The 21,419-nt window shown below is 47.2% G+C and overlaps 1 protein-coding gene and 1 non-coding gene across 2 annotated transcripts in view; both read left to right on the forward strand.

Moving 5' to 3' along the window:
* LOC115309410 (venom metalloproteinase antarease-like TtrivMP_A) overlaps nt 1–21,419 on the forward strand; it is a 102,043-nt gene that overhangs the window by 6,485 nt on the left and 74,139 nt on the right. The window contains exon 3 of the mRNA XM_029967664.2: nt 15,767–15,859. Within this exon, the coding sequence (XP_029823524.2) occupies nt 15,767–15,859 (93 nt within the window). The remainder of the gene's footprint in view (nt 1–15,766; nt 15,860–21,419) is intronic.
* Nucleotides 1,397–1,478, forward strand: Trnas-gga. The gene has a single exon. It is a non-coding gene; the product is annotated as a tRNA-Ser (tRNA).

Consider the following 21,419-nt stretch of genomic DNA (forward strand, 5'->3'; position numbering starts at 1 on the left):
TATCTGTATCGACCAGATCCGAGCGCCGCGGCGCCACGCGAAAGTTACGTAGGGACGCCGGCACCGGTTGCTATGGGTACAGCAGTGCGCCGCCGCGCGGCGACCGTTTTCATCGCTGTTTCCCCTGCCTTATTGAAGGCGGGAACACATTTGCGAAAAAACGAACCGAAAATCGGAGAGAAATCGGAGGCTGCGAAAATCGTAGCTGCGATTTTCGGAAGACGAGCCACATGAGTTGGAATGCGCGGCGCGGAGCTCCGACTTTAGGAGGCTGTGCGGTAGTCTGGCGAACTGGCGTCCCGCATTTCGCGCCTCTTAAAAACTTCAGCTATTAAAACCTCGTTGAATGCCACGCGAACCTTTGTACCACCACCCTTTGATAGAGACAGAAGGGGTTTTCTAAGAAGGTTGAGACGAGAACGCAGGGATGGCATACGATGTTGCCTGCGCTGCTTCCGAAGCTGCGTGAGCCGCCATGTTGCGAGCCGATCGTATCTTTTCGTTCCGTCCTGTTCCGGGCTTTCGCCCACCGAGCTCCTCCGCCCCGAATTCGGAGGCGCCGTGCGAAAATATCTGGCGCTGCAGACCTTTCGAACCGCTCCCGATTTTCGGAAGAGGGGAGGAGCCTAGCTGCCGTGCGATTTTCGCGTGCGGTTTTCGCACAAAATTCGGCTTTTTTTCGCAAATGTGTTCCCGGCTTAAGCATAAAACACATGAGCGGCGAAACTGGACGTAGCGCGGCACTACGTATGGCGCACTACCTGGCGACACACGGAGATATATGTGTATCCAAGACACATGCACGCAAAAGCCCGTCGCGCGATCGGCACATAGTTGCTGGGCCACCAGTGGTGCCGATCGTAGAGCGACTGCCAGTACGTCGCTTTAAAAAAATGACCTTATCTCCATGTAGTGAATGATGTTGACTCGGGCGAAGCTCTGGTGGTGCTGATGATACTGATTTTATTGTTCATAGGTAACGCTGATGGTGCCGATTATTTGTTATTGCTCATAGGTAGTGCTGAGTTTCGGGTTGCGTTTCGACTTCATTATTGCTGCTTTATGGTCGGCGAAATGCAGAGCCAGTAGTTATTCTAGCGGATCAGCTTGGAGCCTTTAGAAACCGTGGGAACGCATCTCCACCACTTAGGTCAACGGTCCATGCCAGAAGGAGGAGCTGTGGTATGGAACGTGGTTATTTACGCATTTGAGCATTTGACTGCAGCGCCCTCTCGTCTATAAACGTTGAGCCAATTTTAACGTTTAAAGCGATTATATACGCCTTTGACCGCAGCGCCCCTCCTGTATAGACGTTGAGCGGCTACATGCAACGTTTCATCCATGACATCCCCAGCTCTTGAGTTACTACTACATCTCGGAGCCCCCTACTCGTCCCGCAGTCGTGGCCGAGTGGTTAAGGCGATGGACTGGAAATCCATCGGGGTCTCCCCGCACAGGTTCGAATCCTGTCGACTGCGCAAACATTTTTTTTCTTTTTATGTGAGCACGGACGCCGTCCGGACGGACAGACGGACAAGGCTAGACACTAAGGAGTTTCGTCCCTAACAGATTATTTATGCCCAAAACGTAAACTAAAGTATTCAAATTAAAAAAAAACGGCATAAACGTTGTTGTGCTACCATTATGTCAGTATTAGAGCAATAATATGGAAGAAAACATTAGCGCAAAACGTATGTTCACAACACTACCTCCGTCGTGTTTTTTTTTTTTTTTTGTTTTTGTTTTTTACCCAATACATTTCAAATAAAAAAAAATTAAAAATGAAAATCGTTTCAATCAATAATTGTGTAGACTATATAAACATATATTTCAAAATTGATTGCAACGTGTCTGTCACAAATTCAGGCTTTTCTTGATTTTGTTTTTCATTTTTATTATCTTTTTTTTTTTTTTTCTCGGACCACTTTAAGTGTCGGTACGGTCCGGGAACGGGGAGTGCCGGGCCGCTTTTAATCTCCAGTTCGTCCCGTCGTATTATCCTTTCTACGTCCCCAACGGGTTTGCTCGTTTTCGGGGTAGGTATTTGTGGACGGGCGACTCAGTTTAGGCTTCACCCCGGGGCAAAGTTAATTTGTGTCTTGGCCTTCCCGGACGGAGGGGTGCGTTTGCGGACTCTGGTGCCGATTTGACACGCGAAGGCGACGCCGGGATACAAAGATGTCTAAGCTGGCTGGCGCGCCTTTTGAAGGCGGCGACTTTCTTCAGTCTGGCGCTTGTCATTGTTGTCGGGTTCTACGTATCGACGATAATTGATGTTTTGGACTCGTACGGGGGAAATGGATGGCCTGTATGTTTTCCCATTTGGGTCGGCGCCGGATACCTTTGCTTTTCTGGGAAGTGGACTGACCCGAAAGGCGGGAAAACGGGAGGTTGGTCGGTAGTCGAACCTATAAAAAGGGGTTCTGGAACAAAGGAGGTAGTCGAGCCCCGGAGCTGGCCGGGGTGCTGCTCGACGCAGTCACTCCCTGCACGTGAGTTTTTGAACGTTTAATTTTTTCGGCTTCTGCCCTGCCTGTCGGGCAAGTGTTTGAGTTGGTTGTGCTGAAGCGTGCGTGGCTGTGTGGTGCGCGGTGTCGACCTCATCAAGCTTCTAACCGGACCGCCTGACTCCGAGACATCGTTCTTCGGCCGACATCTCCAGACAACGGACTGCTCTGGACTCAGCACCTACCGGAAAGCTAAGCTGTTTTTTGTTTGTTTTGTCTACTTCATCCTCCGGCTCTGAAGTACGAACTGTTGAACTTTGGGACATTTTTATACGTAGCGCTACTTTCTGTCGCGACTGTTTTGGGGGATTGTCCCTTTTGGGTAGCGGTAACGTTCGAGTTCCGTCTCGGTTTGCCCTTGTTTTTGGTTAGTGTTGGGATTTCGTCGCGGTGTTGTCGGCTCGATCCTGTTTTACGAGTGTCGTGACTTTTTTAGTATTAGTTTCTGGCCCGCGGGACCCCATTGCGTTTAACTGGAGCGAGGTTTGTGTAGAGTGCTCTTTTGCCGTCCGCGGCGTAGTATTTCACTTTATTAAATTTTTAATCTTTTGTTTGCTTATCCTCCCTGTGTCATCGTCTCTCTTTCCTGATTTTACACCTGGCGTGGACCTAGCGCTAGTCACCGGTCGAACTTAGCTCTTTTGTTCTTTTTCCGTAATTTCTCGTTTATCCTCAGAGTGGATCATTGCTTTATTTTTATTAATTTAACCACCCACTCCGTGACAAACTGGCGTCCGCGGCAGGACCGGTGGCATGGTGTAAGGTTAGGGAGACGACCCCACTGCGAAGGAAGGCCGCGAGGAAGAACGAGGGCGGGCGATTTGAGTAATCGTTTGTTTCTTGCTTTGAGTGTGAGAGTTATTGTGCTACCATGTCGCGAGTGGAATTAACCGCGCTTGGGAGAGAGCTGGGCTACGATGGGGTGGAACTGCGAAACTGGGTGAGAGATGAGATGGATCGAGAGGACGTGCGGCAAGCAAAGGCAAAAGAAATGATAGAGTTGAAGATTCGGCTGAAGGAAGTCGAAAATGCGAGCCCTACGAATGGGTCTGGGGCGAATCACGGCGCCGTGCTAACGAGTCCTCAACGCTGGATGGCGGCCTTTGATGAGAAGAAAGACGACTTAGACGCATATCTCCTTCGGTTCGAGCGTTTAGCCCTGGGACAACTCTGGCCGCGCGACCAATGGGCTACGATGCTCGCATTGTGTTTGAAGGGCGAGGCACTGTCGGTAATTTCCCGACTCACACCGGAGGAGTCCGTTGACTACGAGGGCGTGAAGAAGGCATTGATGAGACGGTTCCGTCTGACTGCAGAGGGATTTCGTGAAAAGTTTCGGAACGCCAAACCGGAAAACGGGGAAACGGGAGCACAGTTTGCAGCACGCCTGGCGAGCCTATTCGACCGTTGGGTTGAACTTGCCGAGACGATGAAGGAGTACGACACTCTCCGGAACCTAGTGCTCACCGAACAATTCATAAAGGGGTGCTCGCCGAAGCTCGCCATCTTCATCAAAGAGAGAGGATCTAAGGCTCTGGACGACATGGCCGACTTGGCCGATCGGTTTTTGGAAGCACAAGGGGCCCGGTCTCTTGGGTTCAAGTCGGAAGAGAAGAGACCGAACCCTGATGCTCCACAATACGTCAACAAGAACCCTGCGGGAGAAGGACGGCCTCCCTTGAGATGCTTTCTCTGCAACCGCTTGGGACACCGGGCTGCTGACTGCCGAGAGGAAGGCCCGAAGACTCCCTCCTGCTGGAGATGTGGTCGGACAGGCCACACCGCAAATTCCTGCCAGGGAGGATCCCAAGATGGACCCCGGGGGCGATCTCAAGCTTCCTGCTGTGTGACTACTGAGAACGGCCAGATGAACGACGGGCTCAATCAGAACGGCTACGGGAAATTGAAGAACGAGGAGCGACTCCAGATCGTAAGTTCGATCATTGCGGTCGAAACGAAGCACTTGACGGATCGACTACCAGTACGAACGGGAAAAGCGGGAAAGCGAGTCGTCACGATCCTCCGCGACACCGGGTGCAACACCGTTGTCGTTCGGAGAAGCCTTATCTCAGACGAAGACCTCACAGGAACGTCTAAAGCAGTTTACCTGGTGGATGGAACGGTCAGGGTACTCCCCGAAGCCAGGCTGTCGATGTGCACTCCTTTCTTCAGCGGCGAAGTAACAGCACTCTGCATGGAGAGTCCAATATATGACATCATTCTGGGCAACATTCCCGGGGCTCTGGCAGCAGGAGAGTCCAATCCCGACTGGGATGTTGAAGCAGCTGATAACGGGATCACCACCGAAGACAACAACGGCAAGGAAGTTGAATCTACCATGAGTGCCGCCGTGGAAACCAGGCTTCAAAAGAAGAGCAGCCAGACGGCTGGACCTAAGCCACACAAGGTCCCGGAAATCCCGAATGAAACTGTCACTCCCGAAGCTCTGTTGGCAGAACAACGTAGGCACGAGGGCCTCCCGAGCTGTTTCCTGAACGAGGGCAAAGAAAATGACTGTCAAGAAGAAAAGACACCCTTGCGAGTTCTTTATGAAGAACGTAGATCTGGGGCACTCGACAGGGTTGTTTCACGGCAACCTCCTGACAAAGTACGAAGAGCGACAGACGGAGGGGGAGACCAATGTCTGCAACGTCGTAACTTAGGAAGAAGAGGATCGCGAACGGGGTTTCTCCTTGCTGAGAATGGAAACAAGCGAGAGATCGAAAGACGTCGTGTTTGGGACGGGCCTTAGCGCTCAACAGAGGACGGACACTATTCTTTGCAGTTCGAGGCGCCATCGAACAGCAGGTTTAGTACACAAAGGGCGGGGAAACGTTGGAGCCGATTATTTAGGCCGGCTTTAAGTTTTCTTTTTGTCATTTTTAATTAATATTATTTTCATATTTGTAGAGTCCTGCTTACAGGAGCGTCGAAGCGCTCTCTCTGGTTCGTTTGTATGTATGTACTTTGCCGCCTGGAGACGTGTGTGTTTGTTTCTCCCTTTACGTTTTGAGGCAGCTGTTTTGGCTTCATGGTGTCTGAATTTGTGCTGTGTTTTGAATTTTCACGCGTGAAAAGTTCTTGAAGTGGGGAGTAGTGTCACAAATTCAGGCTTTTCTTAATTTTGTTTTTCATTTTTATTATCTTTTTTTTTTTTTTTTCTCGGACCACTTTAAGTGTCGGTACGGTCCGGGAACGGGGAGTGCCGGGCCGCTTTTAATCTCCAGTTCGTCCCGTCGTATTATCCTTTCTACGTCCCCAACGGGTTTGCTCGTTTTCGGGGTAGGTATTTGTGGACGGGCGACTCAGTTTAGGCTTCACCCCGGGGCAAAGTTAATTTGTGTCTTGGCCTTCGCGGACGGAGGGGTGCGTTTGCGGACTCTGGTGCCGATTTGACACGCGAAGGCGACGCCGGGATACAAAGATGTCTAAGCTGGCTGGCGCGCCTTTTGAAGGCGGCGACTTTCTTCAGTCTGGCGCCTGTCATTGTTGTCGGGTTCTACGTATCGACGATAATTGATGTTTTGGACTCGTACGGGGGAAATGGATGGCCTGTATGTTTTCCCATTTGGGTCGGCGCCGGATACCTTTGCTTTTCTGGGAAGTGGACTGACCCGAAAGGCGGGAAAACGGGAGGTTGGTCGGTAGTCGAACCTATAAAAAGGGGTTCTGGAACAAAGGAGGTAGTCGAGCCCCGGAGCTGGCCGGGGTGCTGCTCGACGCAGTCACTCCCTGCACGTGAGTTTTTGAACGTTTAATTTTTTCGGCTTCTGCCCTGCCTGTCGGGCAAGTGTTTGAGTTGGTTGTGCTGAAGCGTGCGTGGCTGTGTGGTGCGCGGTGTCGACCTCATCAAGCTTCTAACCGGACCGCCTGACTCCGAGACATCGTTCTTCGGCCGACATCTCCAGACAACGGACTGCTCTGGACTCAGCACCTACCGGAAAGCTAAGCTGTTTTTTGTTTGTTTTGTCTACTTCATCCTCCGGCTCTGAAGTACGAACTGTTGAACTTTGGGACATTTTTATACGTAGCGCTACTTTCTGTCGCGACTGTTTTGGGGGATTGTCCCTTTTGGGTAGCGGTAACGTTCGAGTTCCGTCTCGGTTTGCCCTTGTTTTTGGTTAGTGTTGGGATTTCGTCGCGGTGTTGTCGGCTCGATCCTGTTTTACGAGTGTCGTGACTTGTTTAGTATTAGTTTCTGGCCCGCGGGACCCCATTGCGTTTAACTGGAGCGAGGTTTGTGTAGAGTGCTCTTTTGCCGTCCGCGGCGTAGTATTTCACTTTATTAAATTTTTAATCTTTTGTTTGCTTATCCTCCCTGTGTCATCGTCTCTCTTTCCTGATTTTACACCTGGCGTGGACCTAGCGCTAGTCACCGGTCGAACTTAGCTCTTTTGTTCTTTTTCCGTAATTTCTCGTTTATCCTCAGAGTGGATCATTGCTTTATTTTTATTAATTTAACCACCCACTCCGTGACAGTGTCCAACTTCGCAGAGACAACTGAAGGTGCAGGGCGGTTCAGTCTTGAAGAAAATACACCGCTGAAGGTATACGGACCCCAGAACGCCGCTACCAAGGCATTCAGGGGTCCGAAGCGGCTCAGATGGAGCACAAAAATCTAGCGCAAATCGCTTGTACGAGACCCGACCAGTTTTCATGAGAGTCTTGGAGCTTTCGTTCGAAAGTACATGGAGAGGCTTCATTGACTTTATGTCAAGGAAGTCACATCGAATGCAATAATTATCAGGTGTTACGATAGGGACAGTCAAATGAGCAGTTGCAAAGCGTTATTCCCGAGCATCATAAAAACATCATGCATGAGAGTAAATACCTACCAACGCACTCCAAAGTACTCACCCAGCAGAGAACTTCTGAACCGCGTAACACGTTTCTTCGTTTCCCGGCGGCATCGAATGGCTGGCTCGACAAACCTGACAACGCCAAAGGTCTTTCATCTACAAAGTGCATTGTTTAGGCATCCTTTCTATACCCCTTGTGCTAACTCCTCCATCAGCTGTGGCAGTAACATGCCGGCAAACAGATTCCCCACCTTGAACTCAAACCACCAGCTCCAAACCAAACTCGGGTGCCCCTATGCGAGTGTGGCCTCGGCTCGAGCTGATACCGAGGGCTGTTCTTTTTTCTTCCTTCAACACATCGAGTTGTGAGTTTGCGTTTGTCTCTTCTCTCTTCCCTCTTCTCTGTACCTTTCTATTTGTGCGCAATTTTAACCATGTTCAATCATTACCAACTCGCCCAACTAACCACTTTACTACGGTTTATTTCTTGTGCATCGGGCTCTTCCTCTGTCTACTATAATCTACCCTACACAGACCCTATCATTCTCGTCAACCCTGCCGCCCAATGTGTGTGCAGCGCCCGAACCGCATCCTGGCACATCAAACAAGGTACTTGTCCTGTTGAACTTCTAGGACTGAGTGGCTTCCTTGCACCATCCGTTGGTCACACAAGAAGGATTTGCAGAATCTTAAGATCTGAGTATTGGCGCCAGGCCCGATTCTTCAAAGACTGCCTATGGGTCGCCTGTGGTGCACGCGAGGGCAATTTGGAGAGGCAACGGCGTTCCTTTTCGAAAATGAATAGGACATTGGCTGACGTAATCGAGTTTTTGTGGCAAAGAATTCGGCATAACCTCCCAAAAAAGAAAAGATCTGTGTCAGCTGCAGGACGATTTACCAACCTCGGAAATGTAGCGGTTCCCCAGAACCTAGAAACAACCTTGGGTCTGGGTCCCAAGTTTTGCTTTCAACCGAACCTGCGACCACCGGAGCTTCTTACTTTGGCAAGGAAGGTTGCCTACAGAACCAGTGAAGAGGTTAGATCAAGATGTGTTTCCGAATGTGTTGACGCTCTATCTGGCTAAAGGGGAGTTCATGCCCAAGATCCTAGACAAGTTGTTAACTTTTTGGTTGACAACGAGCAGCGTGTCTTGGAAGCGACAAAGAAAGCTCTTTTGTGATACTGCCCGAAGGCATGTATAATGAAAAAGCATGCGCAGCGGTTCAGAAGAACTTCCGGCCAGTGCAAATAGTCCTGAAGAAGGCCAAGAGCCAGGCACTCTCCCTTTGTCAACGTTTCACGTTGAACCAGTTAGCAAGCAACATCAAAAAAGCTGAAGGGCTACACCTTGAAGTCTTCTTTAGTGCCAAAACACACAAGGAAGCCTGCCCTTTCCGAGCAATTGTCACCGAAAAAGGGTCATGGCAACGGCAGATGTCGGCCTATCTTCAAAAGCACCTTTCGGGTGTGAAGATTACGGATCCCTTTAGAGTCTGCAATTCGGAAGCCGTCGTTGAAGTACTAAGGTCAAATGAACTGATGAACTGTCCAGTCACAGTGTTTTCAGCGTGGACGTTCAAGATCTTTTTTACTCGCTTCCCCACGAACATCTACTTGCCTCTGTTAAGTCCTGTATTGAGTCCCACGGTGAGCTCTCGTTCCGTAACTCAAGTGGTGTACCTATAAAAAGTTTTCTTGAGCTGCTACATTTCTATCTTAATTCGACATTCATTGGGTGGCAAAACGGGGTATTCTTGCAAAAGTCGGGAGTCTGTATAGGCTCTTGCGTTGCACCGGTCCTAAGTGATATTTTTCTTGCGGGGGTCGACCGCTCCATTAAGACGGCCATAGCGTCTATGCCAGTTCTTCACGTGTTTAGGTATGTATACGATTTTCTGCTAGTGTACCAAAAGACATTGGACAATAATGTAATTAGTAGCATCATGGACATATTCCACAAGTGCGGTTCAGGACTTATTTTTACCTGTGAAACTCCTAAGGAAGGTGTGTTGCAATTTCTAGACCTTTCTCTATCTTTGCAAACAAACCACCTGTGCTGGTCATTTTCACCCCGTTCTAAAAAAGGTCTACTGCACTATACGTCCTCGCACTCAAAAGTCGCAAAGAGAGGCATAGCTCTTTCCTGCCTTACTTCAGCCCTAAAGAAGTCATGCCTCCACACCATCAAAAGCAGTTTTAATACTCAAATTGAGAGGCTTACAGCGTCTGGCTTTCCAGCGCAGGTGCTAACCGAAGTGGTAGGAACTCTGATAAAAAAAGTAAAAGGATGCGAAAAAGCTGCACGTGATATCGACAAAAAAAAAGTGGTGGTGGTTCCGTATATACACAGAATATCTCACAATCTCAAACAGGTAGCCGATAGGTACGGAGTCCCCTTAGTGATGTCGGCACCCCAAAAAAATGGGTCAAATTTGTTCTAAAGTTCGAGCAAAAATAGAAAATATTACAAAACACAGGTGCGGCACAAAACACGTCCGCCCTTACGTGCCCTGTTCAACCAGAGTGGTTTATAGCATTCCCCTTTCCTGTGGCAGATCCTACGTAGGACAGACGGGACGGTGTATCAATGACCGGTTAAGGGAGCACAATCTTTCTCTAAATTGAACAGTGGGGGGGTCACCTACCTCTGCATTGTCAAGCGTGTAAGTGTACACCTTTTTTACAAAAAACCTCGATAATTGGCAGATTCACCGAAAAACACACTCGCGAAATTTTTGAAGCCTTTAGGATACTCCGCTTAGGCGAGCGTTGTGTCAGCCATCCTTCTGTGGCTTTAACCGACAAGGAAATAGCCTTTCTACAGTCGTTCGAGTGTGGTTGATGGTGTGTGTCCTCCGCGTGCTCGGGTGCCCCCGTGCGAGTGTGGCCTCGGCTCGAGTTGATACCGAGGGCTGTTCTTTTTTCTTCCTTCAATACATCGAGTTGTGAGTTTGCACTTGTCTCTTCTCTCTTCCCTCTTCTTTGTACCTTTCTATTTGTGCGCAATTTTAACCATGTTCAAACTCACCCGGAGTCATACCGCCGCTTCTCGGCCCCGTCGTTGTCGTTCGTGAAGATTCGTCTGTTGCTAGTTGAGATGGTGATCTCACGAGACCTTCCGTGTCACCCCTGGGAGTGCAAATAACTTCGCAGGCGACTAGATTGTTCTCACAAGAAAGTTTGCGACGCACACAGCACCAAACCCCAAACGAACCGATCAAACAAACGGTCGCCATATTTGCTTCGCCGGCGCTCGCGGCTAGGCGCACCACGCGCTAACATCCGGCCGACCAGATCGGAGTGGCACCGCGCCGCGAGGTGCGCACGTTACAGTGACGTAGAGACGCCAGCACCTGTGGCCATAGATGCTGGTGTCCGTTTTCACCGCTTATGTTTGTCCCCTGCTTTACGCCGGAGCCGTTCAGCGCCGCCGGTGAAATCACGGGAACCCCGGCGTCGCCGCCACACTTTGAGTGTGGAGTGCCGGCTGAACGCCTCTGTCCACGCCGCCACCGGAAGGGTACACTGCGGCGCACCGCCACCGTCAATTTCTGGCCTGCGCATAGGTCTATCACGTGGTGCTTGCGGTCTTTCTGAAGCTTCCTATGATCTCTAAATGTTTTTTTATTGATATTCGTTCTTTCGTTGCACTTCAAACGAAGTGTAATAATTAACTTTGAGATCCCGCTGGCGCTTACGGCATATTCGTTTTGAGTAGTAAATATAGCTCTAAAATATTTGTTGCAAATTCCCTCCTAAATTTGTTTTATGACATCCTTTTGTCCAATCCGTTCCGCTCCCCCAAACACCGCGGAAGGAAAATGTTAGCTTGAGTCAAGTTTGGCATCTCAAAGGGCATGAATTGGGCCAAATAGTGTTTTGCTCCAAGAGGCCAGACAGGGCTTGGGTACTTTGCATTGGCCCTCACTAACCGGAGGAAAGCCACAAATGGACTTTTCACTGGTTTGCCTTAGGAGCAATAATGTAACATGCATAGGCCAAATCAGCCAGATGAATACAAAACCGCAAGTAATGAAGCTTAACTCTAGTCTCTGTTCGGTGATTGAGGCCGAAAGATACAGGTGAACGACTGAATAACCAGGCAGTGAGGTCCAATTTGGGCACTTTCTTGAGTTTTGGCACCAGAATGCTCAGAATCGGGGGAAATATTATCATGTTTATTTTTACATCAACTTTCACATCTATTGGCTGCAGAGTCCTTAAAGACCAGCTAAATATAAAAGTTTGAAACATAGGACTGCACTATCAGGGTTAAATATCTCAATAGCAATTAGAATAGTGTCCACATTCCCCTCATGAACTGTAGTTCAGAAAGCAGCATTGAATGCATGTCATAAACCATATTAATCTAACTTTAATGTTCGTGTACATCAGCTCTAAGCGATGAGAAAAATACTTGATGCACCTAAGTTTGTGTTGTGTGACATACAGTGAATGATTCAGAATCAGGGTTATCTTTGACAAGACACCCGTAATCTTGATTAATGCACCGTTTGTCTAAATAGAAGGAACGCGTGTCACTAGATTTATTTGGAGACCAAGAAAGCAGTTAATTAAAAAAATACGTACGGAAGTCTTTTTCGATACCCGAGTACGCAAGTACTTCCCGTAGATTTTTTTTTTTAGATATTGCGTCATTAAGCACTAACACATTTGGTCTTTAAGTGTTCAGTTTCAAGCTGTTTCCTTATAGACAGTTTGCACTCCTCGCAAAATTAAAATTCCAAATGTGTACAAACCTGAATCGGGGTACGCGAACGTAGTTTCCTAAGAAGTGCAATGTGTATTTTTTTTAGAGCTGAAAGCAGATGTGCTAAAACAATAAACAAATAGCAAAAACGGCGGTCGTGAATTTACGATGCCCTGCACTAGATTTTCGTCTTCTGCACGGTGGTCTAGGAGCATAATCCCAGGTGGTCGTTGCTCATATATTTTGTTCAAATTATTATTGCCCCAATTATTTTGCTCCAATGCCAGCTCTGCTCCTGGTTTTTAGCGTTTTCGCGCTTCGCAAGCCATTCGAATGCGAGCTCATAAACCAGTCTGCAGATGACAAATGGGCGTGAATGGGAGAAGGAAAATGCACGGGCTCCGAGTGTTTTATTTGTAATATTTCCCTATCTCAGACCTTAACTAATGAACGTAAATCTCCAACCGAAACTGCGTTCGCGTGCCCAATTTAGGTTTGTAAGTTTGGAATTCGAATTTTGCAAGGCCGGTCAAATGTGTTAGTCCTCACAGCAAAAACCCTCTAGGCCACCAGTAAAGCTCATTGCTGTAATCTAGTGGTTCCCAACCAACGATGTTTCGCGGACCCCTTGTGGATCGGTAGAGACGATGGAGTACCCTGTTCGTGGCGAGGGGAAGGGAAAGGAATAGGTTAATTATGGTAATGATTTATTAAATGAATATAACTAAGGGTTAGTATGAAGTAGAATTTTCTGATTGACATACGGACGAGAAAACTCACCCGAAAATTGGAACGTTTCATCTCAATCTCAGAAGAGATAAAACTTTTAGTGCCGAGCTTAACTGCTGAGGCAGGGCTTCGCGGACCCCAAAAAGGTCCGAAGACCCCCATTTGAGAACCACTGCTGTAAACAATCGGTAGTGTCAGTTATTTCTGTACTGTATAATTTGTGTTCTCTATCAACTGCCACGGAAGTTCAAACAGCGTTCGGAATTTAAACAATATGCAAAAACTACCTAGCTACAATAATGCTTACTTATTTCAAATATAGAAGAACATCGCGGCCACATTTATTATGTATTACAAATGAGGTGAAACTAAGCAGAGGCGACATATGCAACTGACTCCTAGAGGTACTCACAAATCAAAAACGTACTGAGGAAGCTAAAACCGGTTTTCTCAATGCAAACGAAAACCGTTCTCTCTCACTCCAAAAATAAACACTGGAACTATGAGCGCCCGGTCTTTGTCCAAATGTAGCGCCAGATTTCAAGAAAAGATGAAAAAAGTTTCAAGGCTTACAGACCTTTGATTCCAAAGTTCGATGCGATTTTCGGAACTCTGCAGCAAAACAATAGCGGCCAGAAAAACCCGGCAAATACATAGGTATAGATGGCATCACCTACGAGAAATGAGCCCCATTGCTTGATTGTAAACCGAAACACTAGTCGTATATTTTTGTCAGTTTACAGTAAATTCAGAAGTTTTACATATAATCTCATATGCTTATGCTATATTTGGTTAGAAACTGATCATCCGGCAATGCGTGATATAGTGACCACCATTATTCTTTATTTAAAGGACTTGTACATCGGGCAGTAAGTTCTCGGGGTATTTATTTTGACGGGATCGCGTCAGTGAAATTAAATAAAACTGAAAGAATAGACATAGGGACGAACATGACCGCACATCTTTCGACTTCCAACACAGAAACCTATTTGTATTGAAAGTCGAAAGATGTGCTGTTCTGTCCATCCCTAAGTTTATCATTCCAGTTTTATTTTAATCCTCGGTGCACTTGTCAAAAATTCTATTCGCATAGATTACAGGTGCCAGCTAATTTCGGGAATAGGCATGGTTTTGCAAAATAAAGCATTTTAATCAAAACGTCCCGCTTAAATCATTATCATAAATGACAAATTGCTACATGCATTTACTAAATAATTTATAATTCGGGGTGCGTCGCATACCACGATAAAAAAAAACGCCTCTTATGGCATACATGATGATTGAAAACTGAGACTGTTGCTTGAAACACAGTTTCAATCATCATGTATAACTTACACCAGCTCACCTGCACTTAACCGTTTTTTCCTTATGACATATTTTAGATGAATTACGGCCCGCTGTGCATATCAGAAGGAACTTCGTAGGCGTTAAATTGTTTGCGAAAAAGCATTTTGTTCAAACTTCAACCGTGCAATCTTAAAATGCGTACATTAGGCCGAACTATGAGGACCGACAGCGCTCTGTGGGTTTTTTGGTGCGTGTTGTGCAACTTGAGAATACTTAAGTTCATTGCTTGTCCGCGGGAATGTGCAACCATATACATTGAGAGGATTGTCTTCTTGGTTTCAAAATATTATTTTGCTTGGATTTTACACCATACATTTTATTTTATAACCTCAAACGCGTTTTTTGTCGGAAGGTGCTAGCGCAGTTATGTAATTTATGTTCGCGTGGAGAGCTTATTATTTATCATTGTATCAGTGGGATGTCATTTTCTTAAAAAAGTTACATGCTTCATTTTAGTATAAGATGCAAGCGCTATAAAACGTTACGTCAGGTATGAACATACGACTCTTTAAAAACAATGGTACGTTCATACGGGAAAACACATAATCAACATATGCCCCGTTCTTCAGCTTCCATTATGCGATTCCCGATCCGTGACACGTGCTGATAAACTTTAGGGAAGGCACACTTCACATACTTAACAATAGATTGGTGTTTCTTATTTGACATGATGTTATTAAATGATAAAAAAAACTTTCGCGTTTATTGACATAAAAATTGGCATTTTTAGGTGACAACTCAGATTTTTAAGAAAAGAAAGAAAATCACGAGAAGTAATGCGTAATTTACTTTTGCCTAACAAACTTTTGAGACATTTGTTTCTTCAATATTTACTGTTACAAAATGTAATCGAATAAATATTTTGCTTTGTATTATATTAATTTGTCCATTGTGACATAAACTATGCTTTTTTTTAAAACCACATTCCATCTAACAGTTCAATCTTCAATGACTATACTTGGCGCCACCAAAAACTGTTTGGTGTTCTACAATATTCGACTATACTTCGTTTCAGCTTCGGTCCGAGCGCGGCCGATGTTATGAGCCGAAGGGCCAATCAAACAGCGAAAGAGGCACGAAGTCATGGCGTGCTCTCTGCAGTTGATAGGACCAGCCGGTATCCGCCGTCTCTCTGTGCGTGCTCCTCCGCCGGCTAGTCTTATCAAGCGCAAAGAGCACGCCATGACGCTGCGTGTTTTGCGGTGTTTGATTGGCCCTTCGGCTCATAACACCGGCCGCGCTAGGACCGAAGCTGAAACGAAGTATAGTATGCCAGTGTAACATCCCTGCCGTCGACTTCGTTGTTTGATAGTAGGCGCGCTTGTCAGCGAAATGACGGATGAAAAGATCTCCTTTTCATTTTTCTGCCCGCGAAACACCTGAGGGTGTTTGCACTCCGGCGTAGAATTAGTAAGTGCCTGAGAGTGACACGGTAAAAGAGCAAAAATAAATAATTCGCGGGTTCTAATTTTCGCGACGCGGTGGGATCTGAATATAGATTCCAATGTGTTTACATTTTACTGGAATTTTTCGCGGGACCTATGTTTCGCGAATCGTAAGCAATTCGTAAAATTCGCGAAAAATAGGTCTTTATAAAAATTTAATTGTTTACAATATAACGTTTCTGAAAAATTGGTCATAGATCATTCAGATCACGTTGGGTGTTTTTCAGATGAACGGAAAATATATGGAACGTAACCTGTACCATGACAAAGAGAAAATGGCGGCGGTTGAGGTGAAGGAGGAGAATGGAGCTGTGGAAGTGGTAAGATACTTCCAAGAGAGATTTCAATGGTGCACAACTTTGAACAAGCAGTCTTCTTTATAAAATTGGTCACATCTAATACTAAAGATATTTCACATGCCCTGCTCAAAACTCAAACTCATATATTCTCAACTTACCGGTTGTGTGGGATAAAGAGAACTGTGTTTTTATCGAAAAGTTCTACCACTGACAATTGGTAGTGCTCAGGATACATCCAAATCTAAACATAGCGAAATCATGCATGTACCGAAGCCTGGTAACATGCGGTCATTCGATTGAACACTGTCAAGCGAATGATTTTTGAAACCACCAGATTTGTGTGCTATCAATACCAAATAAAACTTCGAAGTCTGAAATTAAATTTACCTATTGAACTAAAATTTAGTTTTTGATGCGAAAGCGTTAACTATCCTATGAAACGAAGCCGGCGCCGTATGTAACCACGAAAGAGCATGAAAGAAATGCCCCTTCTCCCATTGGCTGACCGAAACGGCTCCTAGGTAGCCATTGGCGGTCGCTTCACGACAGCGCGCGCTCGACCGCTCGTGTCAGGTGTTGCCGGGGCAGGGGGGGGGGGGGGGGGGGGGGGTGGCGGGAAGCTGCAGCCTCTTTTGCTTCTCTCGGCGCCGCGGAACATGGCGACGCCTGAGGCATCTATGTCGCCGGTGGCCGCAACCTCGGCAGTAGCGGCACCTGGCCGTCCACGCTAGTATAGCGCAGACGAGCTAAGGACGCGGAAGAATGACATTCATGTTTTCGCATTCACAACTCATAAGAAGTGCTTAGATATCCTTGAAATCTATTAACAACAGTCATTAAAAATACTTGGTTTTAAAATATATGCTATGTTTAACGTCTGGTAATAATTCTTTTAGTTGCCGTCTGTATCCCTTATCTATTTTCTTAAGGTTGATTAAGTGGTTGTGTATATTATATATTTCGCTCTAAACAGTTAGAGCGAAATATATTGGCAAAAGTGCTTTTACGTATCATCAATAACACATTCAATATTTTCCATGGAATTCAGGAGAGTCATGTGTTTTTCATCGTTATCAAAATGTAACATAACTTTTATATTGAAATGCGACCTTTAGAGCGCAGCTCTTAGGCGCCCGTTTCCGGCTTGAGCGGCGTCGTCGTTCGCGTCGCCGTAGGCGTAACCGCGCGGTGCATTATGGGTAACTTTCCCCGCTAAATCTAGCGGAAAATTTTCCCCGCTAGATTTAGCGGAAACAATTCCTCGCTAAATTTCCCCGCTAAAAATTTCTCTGGGGATCACGTGACCTCGGCGGGGGGCCACGTGACTCCCCAGTTCACCTGACACTCCAGAGAAAATTTTCCGCTAGATTTAGAGGGGAAACGTTTCCGCTAAACGCAATGGGGAAATTTTTCCACGAGATTCAGCGAAAATTTTTCCGCTAGATTTAGCGGGGAATTCTTCGCTAAATTTAGCAGGGAAATGTTTCAGCTAGATTTAGCGGGGAAATTTTTCTGCTAGACTTAGCGGGAAAATTCTTCCGTTAGATTTAGCGGGGGCATTTTTCCGCTAGATTTAGCGGGTGAATTTTTCCGCTACATTTAGCGGGGTAATTTTTCCGCTAGATTTAGAGGGGAAGTTTTTCCGCTAGATTTAGCGGGGAAGTTTTACGGTTAGATTTAGCGGGGAAATTTTTCCGCTAGATTTAGCGGGGATATTTTTCCGCTTTTCCGCTAGATTTAGCGGGGAAATTTTTCCGGTAGATTTAGCGGAGGAATTTTTTCGCTAGATTCAGTGGGGACATTCGTTCGTTAGATTTAGCGGGGAAATTTTTCTGCTAGATTTAGCGGGGTAATTTTTTCGCTAGATCTAGCGGGGAAGTTTTTGCGCTAGATTTAGCGGGGAAATTTCCCGGTAGATTTAGTGGGGACATTTTACCGTTAGATTTAGCGGGTAAATTTTTTGATAGATATAGCGGGGAAATTTTTCCCATTTTTCACTAGATTTATTGGGGAAATTTTTCCGCTAGATTTAGCGGAGGAATTTTTTTCCTAGATTCAGTGGGGACATTTTTTTGTTAGATTTAGCGGGTAAATTTTTCCGCTGAATTTAGCGGGAAACTTTTCCCGCTAGGTTTATTTAGCGTGGAAATTTTACCGCTAGATTTAGCGGGGAAATTTTTAAACTAGATTTAGCGGGGCAATTTTTCCGCTAAATCTAGCTGGGAAATCTTTCCGCTAGATTTAGCGGGGAAATTTACCCATAATGCACCGCACGGTTACGCCGACGGCGACGCCGCTCAAGCTGGAAACGGCCGTCTAAGAGCTGTGCTCTAAGGCGCGGCCACGTGACCTCAGGGGGTCACGTGGCCGCCGAGGTCACGTGACACCCCGAGGTAACGTGACACTTCCAGGCCACGTGACCCCCCGATGTCACTTGACTCCCACGTCAACTTGTAAAGGGGTCACGTGACTTCGGGGGAGGGGTCACGTGACCCCCCGCCCCCGAGGCCGCGTTATTCCACCAAGGTCACGTGACCTCAGGCGAGTCACATGACCCCCCAAGGTCACATGACCATACCCCCAGGTCACGTGACCCCCCAGAACACGTGACCCTCATACCCTTCCCTCCTTCTCCTCAAGAGCTGCACTCTAATTCGGCATTACAGGGCTTTCATTTTTTACTTTCTAACATAACTTTATTCTCGCGGATGGAAAATAGTAGGTAAATATAAAACTGAAAATGAAGCTTTCACTGAAGAATGTTTCCCGAAACAAGAAGAAAGGTCGAGCATTGAGAAAGCAGAACTGAGCGTAGGGGCCTCGACGTGACAGCTCGCTACCGCGAGAGTGCGATAAACAGTCGGCAACCCCCACGCTGGGATGCTTATCATTACAATCACTGCCTAGAACATTCAGCCTAGAATGCTCAAGCGTCGAACACTCGGGCGACTAACTTGGCAAGGTCGTGTTCGCCTCCCTATCAATTACTTCTGGTACCTCGACTTAGAATCTTCGAGCGTCGAACATTTGGGGTAAGCGTAAACCCGAATATTTTAAAATTATGGAATGACTTTCCGGCTATTCACGTGGCATTACTCTCCCATAAAACGAGCGCGTCATCCCGATTCAACTTTAAAAAAAAAATCAACACATGGCTACATCAAATGACAGTAGATGGTAAGGTACGGGGCCTTCTGAACCAAGAGGACTCCACAGTCCTGTCGTGCATATTATAGCTTGAGGCGAACGGCGTGCACTAAAAAATAGTCAGAGTGCAGGCGAGCTGGTGTAAGTTGAATATGATTGTAAACCTGAGACTGGGGCAGAAAGATAACACAACAGAAGGTAGTAGAAGAGGAGGCAACACGTGCACTACTTCGCGTGGTTACTCCCGGCATCCTGATGGTCAGTTTCTGCTGGGAATAACCTCATAATTCAAGTCGCCAAGGCGGTGAATAACCTTGTAGGATCTAAAGTACCGTTATAACGATTTCTCGCTGAGGCCGCGGCCAGCGAAAGGGCGTCCACACACACACCCTGTCTCCGGGCTCGAAGTGGGCGACGCGACGACGAAGGCTGTACCCGGCGGCGTCCAGATGTTACTGGGTCTGAATCTGAAGGCGCACCTCTTCCGCCCGCTGGGTGACACCTGGGCGTCGTTAATGATGCCATCTGCGGGGCAATGGAGCAGCATCGCGTCGAGCTTCGTCGTCACCTTTGTACCTTGCACCAGCTGAAATGGGGTCACTCGGGTGGTTTCTTGAACCGCCGTGTTGTAGGCGAACGTGACGTAGGGTCAAACCTCGTCCCATATGTTGCGCTCTAGGTCCCCCTACATCGAGATGATTTCGGCGATGGTCTTGTGCAGCCGTTGTCTCAGTCCTTTGATGTGCGGATTGTACAGTAGCTCGACGATGGATAGTGTGGCTCAGCCGAAGAATCTGCTGAGTCAGCTGGACCATGAACGCTGACCCTCGGTTAGTTATCTGGACTTTGAGGGTTCAGCGCCGGAGAACGACATATTCTACGAAACAGTTGCCGGCCTTTGCAGCAGTGCCAAAGGCAAAGGTTTTTTTCTCGGCATACCGTGTCAGGTAATCTATGGGTACAATTATGGAGCGGTTCCATGACGCCGACGCTGGGAAAGGTCCTAGTATGTTCATTCCGATCTGCTGAAAAGGAGCAATAGGCGGCGTATTCGTTCACAGGGGTCCTGATGAGTTTGTTACACGTTTTTTGCGGCGTTGGCACTCAAGATACAATCTTGTGTGCAGGAGAACTTTATTCGAAAGCTTATGCCAGCAGCACTATTTGCGAATTCAATCAAGAGTCCCGCTGTAACCGAGGTGTCTGGACGTCGGCTTGTCTTGACAGGCTTGGAAGGCCTATACTCTCAAGCACCTGAAGGAATCACCAAGAACCACGTCGAGTGTCTGTCTCCGAAGTTCTTTTTGCAGAGCACGCCCTGTAGAGTGGGTAAGATTAGCAATGCCTTTTATAAGATACTGGGAACTGTACAATCTCGTACTCTGAATTGCTTGATCAGAGCGCCCAGTAGAAGATCGTGTCACTGAAGTTTTAAAATTTCATTGGCGTTTACTGCTCCCAGAAATATCTCGTCATCGTCGACGTTGGAGCCGGTGGGAGCTAACTCGAACGGTGCTGTCCTCTGACTTCTTAGACTATGGTCACCTCAAAATCCTGCAGCCGTATTTTCCATTGAACGAGGCGTCCTAGTGAGTATTTAATGTTGGCGAGTGAACACAACGAGTGGCGGTCTGTGACCACTCGGAACGTGCACTAGTACAAGCACTGGCAGAGTTTCGTTATTTCCCAGGTAACGACGTGACATTCCTTCTCAGTCGTGAAGTAATTTCGCTCCGCCTTCAACAGCGTGCGGCTAGTGCAGGCGATCACTCGCTCGGCTCCCTCTTGCTGTCGAAGAAGTAACGCTCCGAGTCCTGTTTTGCTTCCGAGCGTGTGAACTTGTGTTTTCACTGACTGATGCAAGTCGCAGAGGATCGCGGGCGACTAGAGTCTTCACTTTAGCTCCTAAAATGCCTGTCGTTTTTCGCCCCATTCGAGGTACACGGCGTCCTTCACGAGGTAAGTCAGCGGCGAAGACATTTTTGCGAAATCCCGCACAAAGTGTCAGCAGTATAGAACAGGTCCAAGAAGTCTCTTTACTGCCTTTTTGTCTGATGGGGGTGAATACGCTTTTACGGCGCCAGTCTTCTCAGGGTAAAGGGTCATCGACGAACCGTACCGTGAGTGGCACAGCCGTTCGAGTGTGTCGTCGATGCGGGGAATCGGGCAGTCGTCCTTCCTCTTCACTGCGTTGAGCTGACGGTAGTCCACGCACAACTTATGCGATCCGTCTTTCTTCTTAACCAGTATAACTGACGATGCCACGGACTGCTTGAAGCCTGGATAACGGTGTCGTTTAGAAATTCCTTAACTCTACTGTATGACTTCAATTTTTGAGCGAGACCCGGTACGGCGGTTGATTAACGGGGAGCGTGTCATTGTTGGTAACGATGCGATGCCTCGCAAGCTCTGTTTGGCACGGCTTCGACGACTT

Source organism: Ixodes scapularis, unplaced genomic scaffold (assembly GCF_016920785.2).
Source record: "Ixodes scapularis isolate PalLabHiFi unplaced genomic scaffold, ASM1692078v2 PGA_scaffold4__175_contigs__length_147842914, whole genome shotgun sequence".
NCBI classification, from domain to species: domain Eukaryota; kingdom Metazoa; phylum Arthropoda; class Arachnida; order Ixodida; family Ixodidae; genus Ixodes; species Ixodes scapularis.